General features: G+C 40.2%; 1 protein-coding gene across 9 annotated transcripts in view; it reads left to right on the top strand.

The window, feature by feature from the left end:
* Positions 1 to 19,556, top strand: part of sipa1l1 (signal-induced proliferation-associated 1 like 1) — a 296,284-nt gene extending 276,728 nt beyond the window's left edge. For all 9 annotated transcript variants that reach the window (XM_078406241.1, XM_078406248.1, XM_078406247.1 and 6 more), the window contains 6 exons: positions 2,799 to 2,961; positions 5,890 to 6,076; positions 6,945 to 7,091; positions 13,384 to 13,498; positions 14,593 to 14,674; positions 17,982 to 19,556. In XM_078406241.1, the coding sequence (XP_078262367.1) occupies positions 2,799 to 2,961; positions 5,890 to 6,076; positions 6,945 to 7,091; positions 13,384 to 13,498; positions 14,593 to 14,674; positions 17,982 to 18,125 (838 nt within the window). In that variant the 3' untranslated portion in view covers positions 18,126 to 19,556. The remainder of the gene's footprint in view (positions 1 to 2,798; positions 2,962 to 5,889; positions 6,077 to 6,944; positions 7,092 to 13,383; positions 13,499 to 14,592; positions 14,675 to 17,981) is intronic.
* The last annotated feature ends 700 nt before the right edge of the window (positions 19,557 to 20,256 follow it).

Genomic DNA, 20,256 nt, shown 5'->3' with positions numbered 1-20,256 from the left:
GAATAGTCTCAAAGATAACCTGCAACTAAACTTTTAGAAACTTATATTTGCCCCCAAAATGTGCCTTCTCACCAGGTGAATAATCTGCATCCAATTTCAAAATAATTGAAGAACTTAACATCTCTTATGGTATGCCATTTACCTCCACTTTAAATATCCAAATCCATTACTGCAAAACAGATGCTATTTAGTCCCGGTCCACTTGTGAGGCATTACAGAGTTGAGACCCTCAGCATGAAGCAAAAAAATCTTGTGGTGCAAGGTATGGAGAACCTTTGAGGCGCTGAGGGTTTTTTCCCCCTTTCATGATGTCGAGGGAACAACACTGGAGCTGTTTCTCCTTAAACTCAAAATTCCCCTCAATAGTTTTGTACAAATTTCTCTCCTGAGAAATAGGATACCCTTTTATTTCCTGCTGGGCAGTTCCTAACCACAAAGTAAAGCCAGTGAAATACACATATGTGTCAAAAGCTTAATCCACATTTGGAATCTGTTTTCAATGAAGAAAAGGGCTAAGGAATCCTTCATTTTTTTCATGCGCAATCCTAAATACCTCATGCCAATCCAAACACACCCTGCCTTCCCCCACCACTCACCCCATGCCATCTTAGTCCCATGCTAATAAGTATCAACAATTAATCTGGTACCCATTGATCTTTCCATTCCTGAGTACAAATGAAGAAAGGCGCAGATTACTTTGTAAATGGGGGAGAGGATTCATAAAATGGAAGTGCAAAGGGACTTGGGAGTGTTGGTGCAGGATTCCCAAAAGATTAATTTATAGGTTGAGTTGATGGTAAGGAAGGCAAATGCAATGCTGACATTCATTTTGAGGGGACTAGAATATAAAAGCAAGAACATAACATTGAGGCTTTATAAGGCTCTCGTGAGTCCACATTTAGAATATTATGAGCAGTTTTGAGCCACATATCTGAGGAAGGATGTTGTGGCATTGGAGAAGGTCCAGAGGAGATTTACAAGAATTATCCCAGGGATGACTGAGTTAGCGTATGAGGAACGTTTGATGGCTCTGGACCTGTACTCGCTGGAGTTTAGAAAGATGAAGGGGGATCTCAAGGAAACCTATGAACGTGCTAAATAGAGTGGATGTGAAAAGGATGTTTCCAGTAATGGAAGAGTCTAAAAATAGAGGTCACAGCCTCAGAATAAATGTAGGTACCTTCAGAATGAAGAATTTCTTTAGGCAGAGGGTGGTGAATCTGAGGAATTAATTGCCACAGACGGCTGTGGAGACCAAGACATTGGGATTTTTAAAGTGGAGATTGATAGGTTTGTGACTAGTAAGAGCATTATAGGTTACGGGGAGAAGGCAAGAGAATGGGTTTGAAGGGGAAAAATAGATCAGCCATAATCGAATGGCTGAGTACACTCTATGGGCCGAATGGCCGAATTCTGCTCCTATGTCGTATGTTCTTACACATCGTTTCTTGTATAAATCAAAATTGCAATGGCGAGCTGGCTTTCACCGCCCATTGCATTCCTGATCTTGTTAAGCAAATTGTCCAACGGTGTGCACCAGATTCTTGTTTTAGTTCAGTATCAGTATAATATCCCCAAAGAAATTAGTATTCTCCAAACTGAAAAAGATAATTTATGGTAATTTCTAGTAAAGCTAATCTTCAAAGGAATATTGGAATTGAGTGTTGAAGGACAGCCTAAGCCTAGTTCCATCCTAGTGCTATCCTAGTGCTTGAATGAAATGTTAATGCAGTCTTGGTTAGTTTTGAAAATCGATTTCTTTGTATTCATTTACAGGAGACCTTGACATGAAATAAGAAAAAACTGGTGATGCAAAGCATTGTGAGCCATTGGCTTATTAGTCACTTGTTGATATAAAGCATGCTAGATTTATCAGACATTTACTTTACTAAATCCATTTAATTAATACATTCAAGGATTATGCAATCTTCCTGTGCCTATCCCTATGTTAGTAAGGACTACTTGATATCAGCTGTTTCAAACATTTCTTTCCTGGTTTTAGTTTTGTAATATACCAAAGTTGTGCAGAGAAAGACCTTGGTTTTTATTAATATTTTATATATTCCTTAATAGGTCACTCTCATCTTTCTTCAGTGATGAAGGCCCATGGTTCTCATTAGTAAATATGTGACAACAGTGGCAGGCAATTTTAACCCAACATGTTTATTGGGAAATGGTTCAGAATGGGAACTTTGCTGGTTTTACTCCCCATCTGATTTCACTCTGTAATGGAGTATAAAGTTAGGGCAGGGTGTGGAAGTGACGTTGCAACAAGCCTGTGAGTTATCTGTGTTACATCCTTGCTTTAATTAAGCTTCTGCAGTTGTTCTCACGCAGCAGTCTAGATGATGATTGCCTTTTGTAAGACTGAGCAAACCTAGACACGGGTTGTGTAAGAAAGGAGTGGAATGTAAAACCCTTAGTTTTAATGTGCTTCAGACAAATCTTGAACAGACATGCATGTTGTGGTTGTTATGGATAATTGTGTAAATGGCACATAGCCACAGAAGGAAAATATTCAACAACATCCTTGACTAAATTAAGATCTAGCATGCATTGAGTAGCAATTTGTCAAGTTTCTCCTGCATTATCTTCACAATTGCTAAATCTGTAGCTCAATCATTACCCTCACTTAAAACATTTCTGTTGGAGAAATTTACATGTGTTGAACAATATACATCCCAAAGATTTTCTTTTTTCTGTATTTGGATATCTGCATAAAACTGATCATACACATTGTACTTCATTGTAAATAGGTTAACCAAGGATTGTAGTTGATTGCTTATTTTCTTTAACAGGCGCCATCATAGTGATGTTTGTGAAATTACACAGACAAGACTCAGGGCTTCAGTTCGGGACTTGAGGTCTCCTCAGAGGTCATCAAAGTCAACAATTGAAGATGACTTAAAGAAGCTAATTAATCTGGAAAGTCCTCCTCCAGACACTGGAAAAGATGGAAAGGTATACAAATAATAATGTTTCATACTCTGTGTGAATAGTGGACCTGGATCAAATTCCATTGGACATATATTGTTTTATTACGTTTTTACCTTTCAAACTATCCTGCCTATCTTTTCCATATATTTTTGGTTAAGAATATCATTCAACTTTAAAATAATGCATTTCTGAAGATGAGAGTGCTGTTTACTCAAGTATCCAAGAGAGAGTGAATTAAATGTTGTAGGAAGTTAGTCATAGAGCAAATGCCTGCCATTTGATTGGAGACAGCTTTTAAAGTTCAAATCTAAGAGGTTTTAGTTTTGAAGCCAAGGTTTCTAGTCACTTACCATTTATGTTTAAGTGCACCAGATGACTTGAAGGTTGTTGCAAAGGTTTTTCATCCATTGATAACCAATTTGAAAACAGCATGAACAGAATAGTTGGTGAATGCATTTTCAAGGAACAAATAAAATAAATCTAATGCAAGAATTCTACAAATTTCATGTCTCGTTGCGGAGGTGCTGCCTCAGTGAAAGGCCGCTTGAAGTGATCTTTGCTGTGAAATACAGTATCATGTTTTTCAAGTGATAGAAAGCTGTTCATGTGGCCCTTGGTGCCCTGAGGACTGTATGTACAGCCAGTGTTCCTTTACAACGTGCTTGAATGATAGATAATTCATTTTCATTGCTGCAAGCAACTCTGCTTAAATACATTTTTAAAGTATTTTTCTTGAGGTGAAAGATACCAGTGGTTTTGTGTTCCAGATTTTTCTCACTCAAGACTACTATGAAGCATTTCATATTGGATGACGTGCAGCTGTCTGTAGAATAGAAGTCTGAAGAAGGGTCTCAGCCTGAAACGTCACCCATTCCTTCTCTCCAAAAATGCTGCCTGTGTTACACCAGCATTTTGTGTCTCTCTTCAAAGCCTCTTTCTCTCTACTTTGGTAATGCCACTACCCCATCCTCAGTTGCGCGCACAGAAATATTTCTATCTTAATGAGCCATCTTCCTTGAAACAAAATGATGTTTGCTGCTCTTTGAGCGAGGTGCATTGTGCTCGCATTCCTGCAAGTGTCTTAGTCAATACGTACCACAGTCCATTTCCTGGAAAATTCCTGATCAACAGATTTTGGTCTCCTCCATGTCCTGCTTGTGCAGTGAGTCACATGGGCCACAGGGGATTTCTCTTTAAAAAAAATAACCATGTATGTGTACGAGGATGAAATAGGATATGTAGTTTTTGTTATAACTATCCCCTACTATTAAAACTGTGTACTTCCCTTGTGGGTGTGCTTGCTTGTATGCGTACAGGCGGATAAAAATATTAATGTGGATTCAGTGACATCAAAGTAAATAAAAGCTAGAAATGCGCAGAGGCTAAACGAAACATTGTGACCAAATTTCCAGTGAAGGCTTCATGATATCTGACTGAATGAATTTTCACCCATTCCTTCTATCCAGAGGTGCTGCCTGTCCCGCTAAGTTACTCCAGCATTTTGTGTCTATCTTCGGTTCAAATCAGCATCTGCAGTTCCTTCCAACACACTTGGAATATTATGCCAGACGTAAGACATCTGAAGATTCCAGGTTGCTTTACAAACAACTATGGTCGATGTGCAGTCGCAATTATGACGGATGTATATATATATATAGTAATTTGGTGTGTGGTTCATGTTGTACACAAAGTACCACAAATAAGAAATAAAATAAATGACAATTTCATAGTATTAGCTGAGGGAAGAATTTTCTCCTTTTCCATTTTGAATTGTGCAAGAAATCCTTTAAAACTTGCTTGATCAGGAAGACCTGGTCTCAATTTAAGTTGGCATCTTAACACTGCTACATTCAAGAATTGATACATTAGAAATTGTTTGCTTTAATACATTTCTGTCTTCATCGCTCCATTAGCCTTAGCTCAATTACTGCATTTTCATCTCATAAAGTTAGGAAATCTTGGCCAAACATTATTCTTTAGCCGTAAGCATTATAATTTAGGTCGGCAAGTCCAACATATAGAACGTCATAATTTTAGAAGTCTTTCCTTTTCTTGACGTGGAAATTCCAGCCTGCTAAATCATCTCAGACACTTGTATCGCCTTGATTCTGTTAACGTGGTTGTAAATTATTTATAGTTTAAAACACTTTCTGTAATATGCACTTTACTCCCAAGTGTGATCTTACCAGGTTTCAAATAAATTGAATATTTTCTCCCTGAATATTAATATCCATCTGGAAATTATCTCTATTATCCTCTTTGCACACTATGTTTCTACAAAGTTGTGCTGCTACGTTTAGCTGTTCAAATATTGTGGTCATAGGATTTTGCTGATCTCCAAGAACGGACCTGAAACTCCAAGCATTTTGCTCTTTTTGCAGGTTGTTTTTCCAGTGTTTTTTGTTCCTGTTTCAGACTTCCAACACTGCACATTTTTGAAATCTTATTTACTATGTAAAAATCTGTTGTGTAGGTTAAGGATTTTTCATGCAGGAAACAGGGGAGGTAATGAGGACCAAAAACACGCATTTGTCAATGATAGACACAAAATGTAGGGAGGGTTCTGATCCGAAACTTTGCCTATTCCTTTGCTTCAGAGATGCTGCCTGACCGGCTGAGTTACTCTAGCATTTTGTGTCTATCTTCGGTGTAAATCGACATCTGCAGTTCCTTCCTACACACTATGCATTTGTCAAGATTAGGTGTAGAATTGTTATGTAACTATCCCACTCAAAGTGATTGGATTGATAATTGCCACAGTGTTTGTGAGGGAAAATGTGATTAAGAATTTGCATCTGGAGATGTGAAAATAACACTTCAAAACAAATAATTTACTCAATGATCACTTCAATTTCCTTGTTTGCCGATAGAGTTCAAGGTCGGTGTCTTGTGTTTGAATTGTTTCTGTTCCTTGTGTCTAATCTGACTCGCATGTATTTTTTCTTGACCAAGCCTTCGCTCCCGGGCACGCCCACCACCAGGAAGCCACTGCATCGGACTCTGTCGGATGAGAGCATTTACAGCGGCCAGCGAGAACCTTCATATTGCAACTCCCACATGTCGTTCTTGGACCAAGCCTTGCCCAACGATGTCATCTTCTCCAGCACCTACCCGTCACTGCACTACACACTGCCAGGCCGTAAGCATGGACAGTTGATAAAATCCCATCGCATGTGGCTAGTGCCCGCAGGCCCCTCTTTGTTGTTTTGTTTGAGCGAAGCAATCTAGCGATTCACTTCCATCTCTTCATGGTGTCTCCTCACGTTTTATATTTTGAATTCTGCCTTCCTCTCCTGGAAACACGGATACGTTTTGGAGTGTGGCTCTAGTAAAGCCAGCTGATATCTCTCCACATATGCTGCTGTCAGGGGATGCAGTTAAATTCAGTATACCGTTTAACAAACTATCCTCACTAACAAGGATTTTACCTGAGGTGTGCGTCATTCCCCACCATTAGTTGTTGAGTGGTGATAGGGAACACAAACCCACAAAAGATGTGAGCTCATGTAAAATTTAAAATAATTAATTAATAGCTCCTTGGGTGCCTTAGGTTGATTTAAAGGACAAACCAGGATTAACGTGTGGATTTTCCAACTGGACTGAATTTAATATGCAGCCAATCAGTGCAGACATCCCAGAATGACTTAGACTGATATGTCAAGGTCCTCCTCTAAACACAAAAATCAAAGGAAAACACATCTTTGAGCTTTTGTTTTGCTTCTAAATAGTCGCCAACTTTTCTACTTAGCTGGACGAAACTGACCAGAAAATGTTTCTTAAATAATGTTATTGCAGCTCATTAAAGGAGTAATTAATGAAAGCTGTGAAAGATGATTACCAAACAGCTGAAGAGCAGGCTGTTTGTAGTGATGTGCTTGACTAGCTCCAGAATGTGCACCAGTAGTCATGTTGGCTGAAGCCCATTTCAAACCTTTCCTGGGTTTGCTGAAGTGACATTCTCTGGTGTGTAGGGTAACCTGGTTAACATTTTGCTCCTTATCCCTCAGTTGAATTATCTGCATCTGATGGGTCGCTGTCTGATATTCACGAAAGGAGACGACAGCCACTACCAGATCCAGGGCTTATGCCCCTTCCAGATACTGCCATGGGCTTGGAATGGTCAAACCTCGTGGATGCTGCAAAGGCGTTTGAAGGTAATGCATTTGTGACCATCAGATTAGTTTAGTTTAATTTAGAAATACAGCGTGGAAGCAGGGCCTTTGGTCCACCTAGTCCGCACCGACAAGAGACCACCCCCCCTATACTAGTTCTTTCCTACACACAAAAGGGACAATTTACAGAAACCAATTAACCTACAAACTTGCACATCTTTGGAATGAGGGAGGAAACCAGAGCAACAGGAGAAAACCCAAGCAGTCACATGGAGAACATGCAAATGTTGTACTTACAGCAGCCGTAATCAGGATCGAACCCAAGTCATATCCTTGTATATTATACAGAATATTGTTCCTTCACCAGGAAAAAAATACGATTGTATTTACTGCAGCACAATTTACTACTGGTCTCATGAAGTCCACATAAACACATGGTGATTCATTCTACTGCATTTGTCTTGCAATGCCCACACTACATTCAGCCAGTGATCTAGCAGAGAACCAGTAATGGAGGACAGTGAAACCAAGTTGTTTGGGAGTCTGTGGAGTTCATGAGATTAGCACTCTGTTCGTTTCTACCACATTGGGACACTGCTCTGGAGTTGGTACAGGCTATTCCACTCTGACTGGAATCAGATTGAACACCGTTGACTGCACACTTTCACCTTTTTGGGCATAAATGTAATATCAAAGAAAATATCTCCAAGCCATAGATGGATATTGTAAAATAGGAAGAGCAGTTTGCTGAGATTAATAATTATAACATAAATTACTTGTCCCATTAAAGTTTGTAAAAGTGTCAATTTAGATCAAAACTTTAAGGTAATATTGCAATACCAGCAGACATCTATTCTTGTTTGTTTATTATTACTGATTAGTTGTATATGTATAATTAGTTTCATATATATAAAAGCCTGGTGCAATCAACTAATCAGAGTAATTTTAATATATACACACACAGAGTATTTGTGTGTGTGTATGTATGTGTACACACATATACCTGGACTATCTCTGACATCTCCCTCCCGTTTCTGGACCTCACCATCTCCATCACAGGAGAAAAACTAGTGACGGACATTTATTACAAGCCCACCGACTCGCACAGCTATCTGGACTACACTTCTTTCCACCCGGTCCCCTGCAAAAAGTCTATCCCCTACTCCCAATTCCTCCGTCTACGCCGCATCTGCGCCCGGGATGAGGTGTTTCAGACTAGGGCTTCTGAGATGTCCTCGTTTTTCAGAAAACGGGGCTTCCCCTCCTCCATTATAGATGAGGCTCTCACTAGGGTCTCTTCTACATCCCGCAGCTCCACTCTTGCTCCCCATCCCCCCACTCGCAACAAGGACAGGATCCCCCTCGTTCTCACCTTCCACCCCACCAGCCAACGGATCCAACATATCCACCAACATTTCCGTCACCTACAACAGGACCCCACCACTGGCCATATCTTCCCATCCCCTCCCCTCTCTGCATTCCGCAGAGACCGTTCCCTCCGCAACTCCCTGGTCCACTCGTCCCTTCCTACCCAAACCACCCTAACCCCGGGCACTTTCCCTTGCAAACGCACGAGATGCAACACCTGTCCCTTTACCTCCCCCCTCAACTCCATCAAAGGACCCAAACATTCTTTCCAGGTGAGACAGAGGTTCACCTGCACCTCCTCCAACCTCATCTATTGCATCCGCTGCTCTAGATGTCAACTTATCTATATCGGCGAAACCAAGCGCAGGCTCGGCGATCGCTTCGCTGAACACCTGCGCTCGGTCCGCATTAACGCAACTGATCTCCCGGTGGCCCAGCACTTTAACTCCCCCTCCCATTCCCAGTCTGACCTCTCTGTCATGGGCCTCCTCCAGTGCCATAGTGAGGCCCGCCAGAAATTGGAGGAGCAGCACCTCATATTTCGCCTGGGCAGTTTGCGGCCCGGTGGTATGAACGTCGACTTCTCCAACTTCAGATAGCTCCTCTGTCCCTCCCTTCCCCTCCTCCTTCCCAGATCTCCCTCTATCTTCCTGTCTCCACCTATATCCTTCCTTTGTCCCACCCCCGACATCAGTCTGAAGAAGGGTCTCCACCCGAAACGTCACCCATTCCTTCTCTCCCGAGATGCTGCCTGACCTGCTGAGTTACTCTCTCTATTCCACTCTCGTGTAAGTAAGGACATAAAAACCAGGAGAGTAATTTAACTTGTGAACTGCGACCCAAGAATTGGCCATGGTAGAACCCCAGCTTCAGTGTGAGCAGTGTTCAGAGTTAATGTTTTAGCTGAAGGTGTCAAATTTTGAAAATTCTGAATTGAACTGGAAAAAAATGTTACTACTGGTCTCATGAAGTCCTCACAAACACATGGTGACTCATTCTACTGCAACATTTAACACATTATGAGAATAATGGTGAGCATATGATGTAGGAATTTTGCTCTTCCATGATATATGCTGAGGCAATTTTGTTAAAATTTTCAGACAAGAGTGCTGGACTGGGCACGTGAAATTCCAACTACATATAAATTATCTGCCAGGTGACAGAACTGTGATTGATGATGGTTATTGTCGCTCAACACAGTTTCACCCCTAAATAGTGCCTTTGCACTTCGGTCACTATTTTACTTAGATAATACTCTTTAAAGGTAAAGCTGTGCACTTGAAAATTGCACATGTTTTATTGAAAAATATTATTTTGCTGTTCAGAGCTGTATAATTTACTGATACTTGAAGCTAGCTGATGATTTCAGTTGCAACCAAATGAGGATGTTGTTATCACCAGCAGCTTATACACCAGAGATATGCCACTCATACCTCGAATATGGGCTGGGAAACAGCAAGAGTTCCTTGTTTTAACTTAATGTGGTGGGATTACAAGAAGCTCTTCAGACCATGACAATAAGCTGGCAGACCTACCCTTCTGCCAGGCAGATTGCCAGCCATACAAATCTAAGAACCACAGAACATAGAGTGATACAGCATAGAAACAGGCCCTTTGGCCCAACTTGCCCACACCGTCCCATTTACACTAGTCCTGCCTGTCCCCCATTTGGCCCATACCCCTCTAAACCTATCTTATCCATGTACCTATTTAAATATTTCTTAAACATTGCAACTGTCAACCATTGCTATAGCAGCTCCATTCTTGAGGACTAGAATGTGTTCACCCCTTCCTGCTACCTTAGATCAACAACCAACTCTTTTGGCTTGCTGACATTAAAGACTAGATTGTTTGTCCTGGAACCACGACACAATGTTCTTGATCTCTTTCCTATCCTTTGTCTCATCGTTGTTGTTCAGCTAGCAAATAACATAGGAGTAACATCGCAACCTAAAGGAAGAGTAGGTTTTGTACTTGGCCACACAATCATTCGTGTACAGGGGCAGAGCAAGGGACTGAGCCTTCAAACTCTGAGGAGTACCAGAGTTACGGTGGGGGAAATGTTATGACCAATTCTAATCGTCTGAGGTCTGTTGTTCAGTAAGTCCAGATTACAGTTGAAGATAGACGGCTAAATTCCAGAAGTTTAGGGATGAGCTTATTCTGTATTAGTTGAAAGCTAAGCCATAGTCAATAAATAGTTAATGTCATCAATTAATTCTCTATTCCTCCGGGAAATTCGGCAACCTCTGCTAGAGGGTCACATGGAATCTCATATGGAAGAAACAAAGAACCTTGTGACTTCACAAAAAATAGATGGAATTGATTAATGTTTAGTTAGTTTATCACTTTGCCACTTCCCACTATCTAACTACAGAGGAAACATTTTTAATTTTCAACACTGCTACTTCCACAACCCCTAGCCAAGATCTTACTGGGTCTGTTATCAGTGATATCTTACCATTATAAACATGTGTATATAACTACTGTTTCTCACTTTGTTAAACTAGTCCTGTACTCCTACTATGTTTGGATGTGTAGTACAGATGGGAACTGGCAAAGGGAATTCAGAAAAGGTGCATTTTCACAGGCCATGACTGATTCAGACCAGGAGTTTTCTTCTGAGCAATATCAGATTACCAGTATATTTGCCAGTTGATTGGGCTGTAAGTTCTGTAGATTTATATTGTGCAGTCTCATGTTCTATCAACAGACAGAGAGGGACTCAATCATCGTGATGTTGCTTGATATTTAGAAGTCTGAGAATTGGGATTTAAACAATTCTCTCTTATGCTCCTGAGTGTATTAAATTTGCTAAGGCCCTCGGTGATCCTAGATCCAGTGATACCACAACATCTTAAGAAATAGTATGGTACTGTGGTTGTGACCCAAAACAAATGCAAAGTTTGGCATAACATTTACAAGTTGGCCACTGTTTCAAACAATTTCAAAGGCTTGGGTTAGTGGTGCTTTGTAATTTTACAGGTTTATCTGATCTTGGCTAACTTTCAGTGGACTGGATTAGTGCCTTTGGAAAATCTTTTGTCCCTTAACAAAAGGTTGGTGAAACAGAATAACGAATGTGATATAATTTGAAAGCTTGGCATATATGTTGCACAGTTAATGTGGCATCTGGTGTCCAAGGCATACTCTTTGTATTTCTTCAGCAATTGTTTGAGTTTCTTTATAAAATAAATATCTTTCTATTATAAAGAAAACCATAATGGGATGCTTGTACGTTTTTATTAATAGTAAAACCATCAAGCTAAAAATGATATAATAAACCTTAGTGCGTTGGGAAATGAGCAAAGCTGAGCAGCATTTCCTATAATCATTGAATACACCCAGTTCCAGAGTATTGAGTATCAGCAGTCAATAGCTCCTTGTTGTCACATTCAAATGACATATATTAAATCAGGTTGGCTAAGATGGGTACAATAGTCAATTTGTAAAGTAGAATTTAGGAAATCCAGAGCAACTCATTTAAAGTATAAGTGCACGATTACACAAAAAATGAAATAAAAACTGAAAATGCGAGGAACAGTTAGCAGATATGGTGGCATCCAGATGGAGCCCAGTATTTTTCTCAGTAATACCCAATAATTTTTTTTCTAATAAGCCGCCTGGTCTGTTGAATGAAGAATGTGTGTACATTTTTCCCTGCTGCCTTAAGGGCATAAAAGCTGAGCTTGTTATACCTACAAACTCATCAGGCCCCTTTATGTGGCCGTTAACTATACTTTGGACTCAACTGTCTTGAACCCCCAACTTCCTGACTCAGAGGGAAGCATACTTCCCTGAGCTCATAGAAAATTATACTTGCAAATGTCCCTTCACCGATTCCCTCAAACCCTTCCTCCAACAATCGACTCCCAACCACAAGAAGTTTACCTTTGTCTTGTATGACTGAAAAGTGCTTCCCGAACCTTTCAAAAATTGAAGAGGCAGAATATACAATTGCACTTCTGTGAACACTGGTTTAGATGAAAACAGAAAGAAACATTTCTAATACACTTTTCTAAAGTCAACACTTTTTTAATGAAAACATTTTGAAAATAACCTCCGTTTCTCAATTTTAGTGTTCTCTGAACTTTCAGAAATTCCTATGGTTTATCATCTGACTCACTTAGTTGTTACCCGCGTTCTTTGTAAACTCACCTGTTTCGTAAACGCCTATTAGACTTGCTATATAACATTTTTTTAAAAATGTGAAGTAAAAGTGTGTTGGTGTATCACAAGGAGTTATATCGAGTAGTCTGGAAAATCTTCCAGTCCAACACCACCAGAGTCTAGAATGGCAGAATAGTGGTGTTTTATTGTCTTGGTTGGAATTTTCAGATGGAAGGCCGTTGGTGATGGAATAATAGAGAGATGCAGCACACAACCTTGCCTGTTTGCCCACTGAGTCTGCACTGACCATCATCTCTTTACCCCCCCCCCCTCCACCCTCGCGTCCCTACCTTTCCATTAACCCTACATTAATTCAATGTTTTTAATTGTCCCTACATTCTCACCAGATCCTACCGCTCACCCATACCTTGGGGACCATTTTCAGTGCCCAATTAAGCAGCCAACTAGCACGTCCTTGGAATTTGGGAGCAGATTAGAGTCTTGTTGATTTGTGCCAATCTACTGGATGTTGGAATATATTTCTCTGGATCGGTTTTGCTCGTTTTTCCTTCCACTCTTCCTCGCCTCCACAGTGAAATGCTTTGGCTTGGTAACATGTTTCATGCAACAACTCAGTTCAGTCACTTGCATTCATGTCGGAGAAAGGATAGCAACTGCCGGCAGTGGTTGTAGAAGTGGGGTGTGCAGTTATACCATACGTGGTATTAGTAGCCACAGACAAGCCTAGAGGTCTGTGCAGTTCGGAGCATTGAACAACATGGGTTGGAAATCTCCATCTACCCATACCTCAAAGTATGTGAAGAGTGACGTTCACCTGTTTTTGCTCTTTTTCCAGTACAAAGAGCTTCATTATTTGGTATTGATGACTCAGACCACAGGCCTGACAGTTTATCCCTTGACAGCAGCAGTCAGACAGACATACTTCCATCACCACAGGCAGTATCCAGAAGGTGAGTCACTCTGTCTTGGCAGCTCATGAAGTTACAGTTTGGTAATTTGTTTTACCGTTAATTTCAGTGTTTGTATTTACCTATAAATCCATATTAGCATTATAAGTACACTTAAGTTTATTCTTACCACAGCTTTACCCTCCTGTAAGGAATATCCACCAGTTATCTGAGTTTCAGTTGTTTATATTTGCAATGAAGATTACAAAGACACAAGTACACCTTTTCAGCTTTTTTAAATATTGTGAATCTCACTATTTTTATGCTCAGCCAGCTGGGTACATCTGCTCACATTCTCAATGAAATCACCTTCAAATTGAAAATCTTAATGGGATATAGCTTCCCTGTTTAAAAATAGGTTTGAACCGTACCTGAATATCACTGCCTTCATACGGTTGGTTCATTCAGTCACAAGACACAAGCATAAATCACACACGATTTCTGTGAATTTGCAATCCATGCCAAATCCCTTCATCCCAGAATGTTCTCACTGATTATGTGCATTCATAACCATTTGTTATTAACATGCCTTTATTTTCCCAAAATGTGGCATAAAGCTCAGATTTAATCTTGAAATTGTTGTGTAAGATTATGACTTGCAAGACACCCACGAGTGCAACAAGTCAATGTAATTTATTGCAAGTGGCTGTGGACAGAATTAATCTGCACCTACAGAAGCAGAGTATTTTAGTTGCAAAACTGAGCTACAACTGTTGGTTGTGAACACTGTAAATCAGAAACAAAAATTGATCATACTCAAAAAGCACAGCTTGCCAAAGAGCATCTGGAAACAAAATGGAACTTCTTCGTGCTCAATTAGTATTGAGTCGCAGGTCAGGCATTGAATGGAAATCAGGCGCTCCTGGAGAAAGGTGCGCATTGCATGAGGGACAGGAGATTTCTCTTATCTCTTGCCTGCTCACCGTGATTGGTGACAATGAGGTTCTCACTCTTGACATACTGCCTCTGCAATGCCATCTTCTCAGTGAGAAGGGAAGAACACTGGAGCGTCGACCCAGTTATAATGAAATAAGTAAGACCCTCCTGCTTTAGCTTGATGGAATGCTCTTCTGAAGGTCCTATTTTTTAATTTTCAGAGATGAATCTCCTACCACGCTGTCTGTCAAGGTGACTGAATTGGAGATGCTGCTGAAGGAACTTCAGGATGACTTGAGGAGGGTAGGCAATAAACTCCATACCTGTGAACCACTCATTGATGTGCCAAAATATGAGCATCCTTCTTGTACTGTGGGGGGAAAGGTCGATCTTCTCAAGTGAAAGTAGACTGAAATGAACCACTTGTACATTTCACAATAACTCAGCTACTATGTCTGAGCTACTGGTCCCTGAGACGGAATGAGGCCTAATTCGTGCAAATTGCTGTTGGCAAAAATAATCTGGCCATAAATATTTTCTGCATTTAAATGATCCCACAAAACACTAGAGCAAGAAATCTAGAAAGCAGGATTTTCAACCAGGATCTTGCCTGCCCCCTCAGAAAGATCTAAAAGATCACGAGATATTACTTGCACAAGAATAGGAATATTCTCCCTAATGGTTTTGCAGATATTTAACCTTCAAACAAAAATAATGTGGTTATGACCTCTTAACTCCTTGTGCACCTTGCCATGTGGAGGGAGGAACTGCAGATGCTGGTTTAAACTGAAGACAGACACAAAAGGCTGGCACAATGTGTAACTTGAGTGTTGCATTTCCATCACTTTATTGGACTTGTAAGGCACTTTGGGATATCAGAAATGCAACACATCAATCCAAGTCTTTCTTTTTTGCTTTGACTTCTGGAACCTGAGTTTGAACCAGAGCGAGCTTGAAGGGAAGAAAGTCTTCTGAGAATAGCCCCACAGATAAATGCTGCTACGGAATGCAAGAGCAGTTGTTAATCACACATAGAATCATGGATAGAAACAGGACTGGAGCAGGCTCATTAGAGCAAAGTCCACTGACCATCAACTGCACTGATCCTACATTTTGTTTACTTTTCCCCACATTCTCCTCAACTCCCTCCATTCGCATCAACTCCCCCCAAATTCTACCAGTTGTTCGCACACTAGGGGCAATTTACAGTCATTAATTAACTTACCAACACCAAAGTCTGTGGGACTAGAAGGAAACCAGAGCAGCCCGAGGAATCTCACACAGTCACAGGCAGAACATGAAAACTCCACGCAGGCTGCACCAGAGGTCAGCATTGAACGCAGATCTCTGGCGCTACCAGCTGCACTACTATGCTTCTCCAAAACAGAGATACAGGAATTGGGTAGAGTGGTAAAAGACAGTGATCATTTTAGGATCGGGAATAAGATAGTGACAAAGAATGTTGCTGCTAATTGCATGCTCTAAGTAGTCCATGTAAAATTCAGTAATGAATGAAAAACAGGGAGATTGGGTGGATTAGGAATTAAACAATTACTTTGTTTTATTTCTGATCTGGGACTGCTTGGCTAATACTGGGTATCTAAAGCGAAAGAGGGTGTTTGTCTTGACTTATTGTTTGTCTTGACTTATGAACATCTAAAAGGTTCAAAGCTCATTAAAGCTGATGTTTATTGTGATATAGAAAACATTCTCTCTTCAAGTGGAGTCTTGTGTTGCAGCAAAAGCCAGCATTAATCTTAAAATCACTGTGCCCAACAAGCTTAAATGTTATTTTTGTTATGGAATATATCTAAGTTTACGAGGTTCATGACTGGTCAGAAGCCTCGTCCCTAAATGTATTCATTTAACAATCCCACATTATTTTGTCTCCTTTGCTTTTTCAAGAAATTATACATTGTGTATTGAAATTTCTCCCCATATTGGGTTAATGATCATATCTGATAACAATATGATTGACCTACCCCGTGAATAGGGTGGGTGAATTTCCTGTACAGACAGCATAAGGTGCATCTTCAATGAGCGCGTCTGATCCTGCTCAGTGAAGATACACACCTTGTAATTAATAACTAAAGTTGAATTGGTGTTGCCAATTCCTGACATGGATTCAACTTCTTGGCAAGAAAAGTTAACCACACGCTCTAACCCTGAATGAGCCCCTGTGGAGGTTGGACAGAAAGAGCATTGAACTTGTTTTCCATGCCCACATTGCCTGTTGACAAGGTCTAGTCTTACTCATAAAGAATCCCACAAGATTAAGCTGCCAGGGGATAGCCCAGCATGAGTCAATGCTTCAGAAGGCAGTAATAATTTCACTGGTGAAATCTAAACAACCAAACAGTCTATAAACAACTTCCCACTTTTAAAATCCTTATTCATCTTCAGCTTAATGAATCCTCTTCAGTGTGGTGACATCAAGATGTCACTTTGCCATGTGTTTGCTCACAAGCATTTATCATTATGTACTTCAAACCAGCCTTTTTTTAAAGCTGGACTCTTTAATTCTCCTTCCCATTCCTACACAGACCTTTCTGTCCTCAGTCTCCTCCATTGTCAGAGTGAGGCTAAATGCAAATTGCAGGAACAGTATCTCATATTTCGCTTGGGCAGCTTACAGCCCAGTGGTATGAATATTGATTTCTCTCACTCCAGGTAGCCCTGGCATTCCCTCTCTCTATCCCTCCCCTACCCAAGTCACACTCGCCTCTCATTTTCACCCTACAAAAAGCTTACAATGGCCGTCTCCTTTATCATCGTTACTTTTTTGCATATCTTTCATTCATTGGTCTTTATCTCTCACATCGCCTTCTATATCTCTCGTTTCCCTTATCCCTAACTAGTCTGAAGTAGGGTCTCGACCCGAAACGTCACCCATTCTTTCTCTCCAATGATGCTGCCTGTCCCGCTGAGTTACTCCAGCTTTTTATGTCTATCTTCAGCCTTTTTTTAAATTCATTTGATTGCGTGCCCCTAATCATTTCCCAGGACCGATCAGAAGGAAGAGTTGCATTTATTTAGCGGCTGTTATAACCTCGGAACACCATGCACTCCACAGTCGGTGCATTTTTTTGAGGTGTCATCACTCCATTAATGTACGGGGTGTGTCCACAAATTCATTCACGGCAAACTCCCAAATGGCAATGTGATAATGACCAGACAATTTGTCTTGATGGAAAAGAATCAAACAGGAAAGCTCCTCTTGAATATTACTGGAAATATTATAGAATCATTCCTGTCCACCCGAGTGATTTAGCAGGTAATCTGTAACAAACATCATAGCCCTTCAATCTGATAAAGCACTTTATTCACACCCAGTTACTCCCTTGTATGCTTTGTCGACATTAAAGTGGATCACAGCCAGGTATTAATCTCTCTGTAAGTATGATTAGGACTTTCATAGTACTGCAGTGACATTGCTCTTGGGCAGCATGCTGAATACAATCTGGCCGATGTCACTGCTGGGAGTCTTGCTTGGTGATCCGATGTTGCTGCTGCATTTGCAGAATGATACAGCTTCCTCTGCTGCTCAACCAGGCGTGTGCTGAAGTCCATGTGCTGCAGCAATTCACCCCCATGTGCATTCCTCCATCAGGCAAAGGAAGACAGGGCCATGCTGCAAGCAGAGGTGCAGCACCTGCGGGAAGATAACCTACGGTTGCAGGAGGAGTCCCAGACCGCGTCTGCGCAGTTGAAGAAATTCACCGAGTGGGTCTTCAACACGATCGACATGAAATGACTTCCACAGGAAAACCCGCAGAACAAGCCCTTGTTAAGAAGAGTCGATGCGATTCCTGTTTACGAGGAGTTCTACTTTCGAGAACCCCGAGCACTTTCATCACAAGCTGATTGAATGATTGTTCTCTGCACACCAGATACATCTTTGCTTGCCTTTGATCAGCATCCAGATTTGTTTAAATGTGAAAGTCAGTTTTTGCACATACCTTTCGTTTGTAAAGCTCATTTTACTATTTTGAGCCACTTTTGTGGCTTTCTTTTTTTGTTACCATGACAGACGTTAAGTGCTTTCCCATGATTTCATTTGATATTAAATAATGTGTTTTTTGAGGGAAAGCTCAGTCAGCTATATGCCAGAAACTTTTAAGAGTCTTAAAAGCAACAAAAAAAAAAAGGGTTTTGAATTCCAGCAATGTTGATTTGTACTTTAATAATGTGACCTTTCTTTAATCATTCACTGTGGTTGGGAATCCTTAAGGTTTTTGTTCAGTATTAAAAAAAATTAGATTCTGATTTCTTTCCAGGTTTAAATAATGCACGGTTTGAGTGTCTAACTGAATTTGATTTTACAAACAAAGAAAGGTACAGTTTTGTGTCTGCTGTACGGTAAGGCTTTCTTTTCACACTTCTAAAAGCGCATGTGAAATGCTGTTTGCATCTTCCTGTTGTATAGGTTTAGATTATAGCACAAATTGTGACCAAAACAATGAACAATTGAAGTTCTTCTGGCATTTTAATCAGAGTCTTAATCGAGTCTTAATAACAAGATAGGTTTACTTTTTAAGAAATTCATTTAATTTCTTTAACCCATTTTTAATTCACATCCTTTGGAGAAAATCATTGTTTAAGGATGGTTCAATCAAAAGAAGAGGGTTTTGAATGACTATGATAATGTGACCTGTTACCCCTGGGGAAAGTTATTGATTGTGATTTCCATTGGGGTGGATTTGGTTTTCCTGCTGATAATGGCAATTGTGTTCAGTGCAGAGTTCATAAACATTTGCAGTGCCACCCCTTCTCCGTCAAAATGAATATTTTGATTTTGCCAAGATAAATGGAAAATAACTGAAAACTTTTGTAAATAAATTAAAACTGAACTTTTCAGAATATTTTGTAAGGTTCTGGTAGGTTTTGAAGTTCTGGATTTTTTTTTAGTTTAATATGCCCTTGTATGAAGGAGATGTATTATACCTTGTAGTGTATTGTTAATACAAATGGGAATTATGTCAGGCATTAATGAGGTTTTAAGAGGTAATTGTTTGTTAAATTTCTCCATTCTCCCCACTCCCACCCATCCCCATCCCCAAAACAACCCTGGTAAGGAGTTGGAATTAAAGCCCACCTATTTATTGTACTAAAGCAAATTTCTGATTTATTGTGACCTGTATTTAATCAGAAATGGTACATTCTAAACATCTCACAATAAAACTTGTCTCAATGTTTTCAGATTGGTCTTGCAATGTTTTGTCCAAACCAGTCCAGAGGTTTGATCTCTATATTTCTTATGATATGTTCAGCATACATGTGAATGACTTGGATGTGTGAGGTATGTGTGTCAGGGGTTACGGGGAGAAGGCAGGAGAATGGGGTTAGGAGGGAGAGATAGATCAGCCACGATTGAATGGCAGAGTAGACTTGATGGGCCGAATGGCCTAATTCTGCTCTATCACTTATGACCTTATGATCAGTAAGTATAAGTAGATGTTTGGCAGAGCTGTTAATAGTGTAGAAGGTATATAGTGTATCAATTTTGTTGGACTAGCAATTGGAAAACTAGATTAATAACCTGGAGACTAGAATTCTCATTCCCAGATCTACATTTATTATCTCATTATAACATCTACATTTGTGAGACAATTCAATGCCTGTCTGCCTCCTGATAGGCAGTAGCTATGTTGGTTTGGTGTCTCCTCATTAGCCACGTTCCAAATGACTTTCACTTTTCCTTTGTTAAAGTAGACGTTCATTTTGGATAATTTTTATGTTAACCTGATGTTTCACCCAATTAATAAATCATTGGTGGTACAGCCTCATTTTTCCACTCCATCCATTGAGAGAAAGCAGCTTTCCCATGTTTGCATGTCTCTGTTAGAATACGGACCCTGGATCTGCAGCCCTGTCATCAAAGGTAA

This window comes from Rhinoraja longicauda, chromosome 10, assembly GCF_053455715.1.
Source record: "Rhinoraja longicauda isolate Sanriku21f chromosome 10, sRhiLon1.1, whole genome shotgun sequence".
NCBI lineage: Eukaryota > Metazoa > Chordata > Chondrichthyes > Rajiformes > Arhynchobatidae > Rhinoraja > Rhinoraja longicauda.
This window is presented reverse-complemented; position numbering and strand designations above follow the sequence as displayed.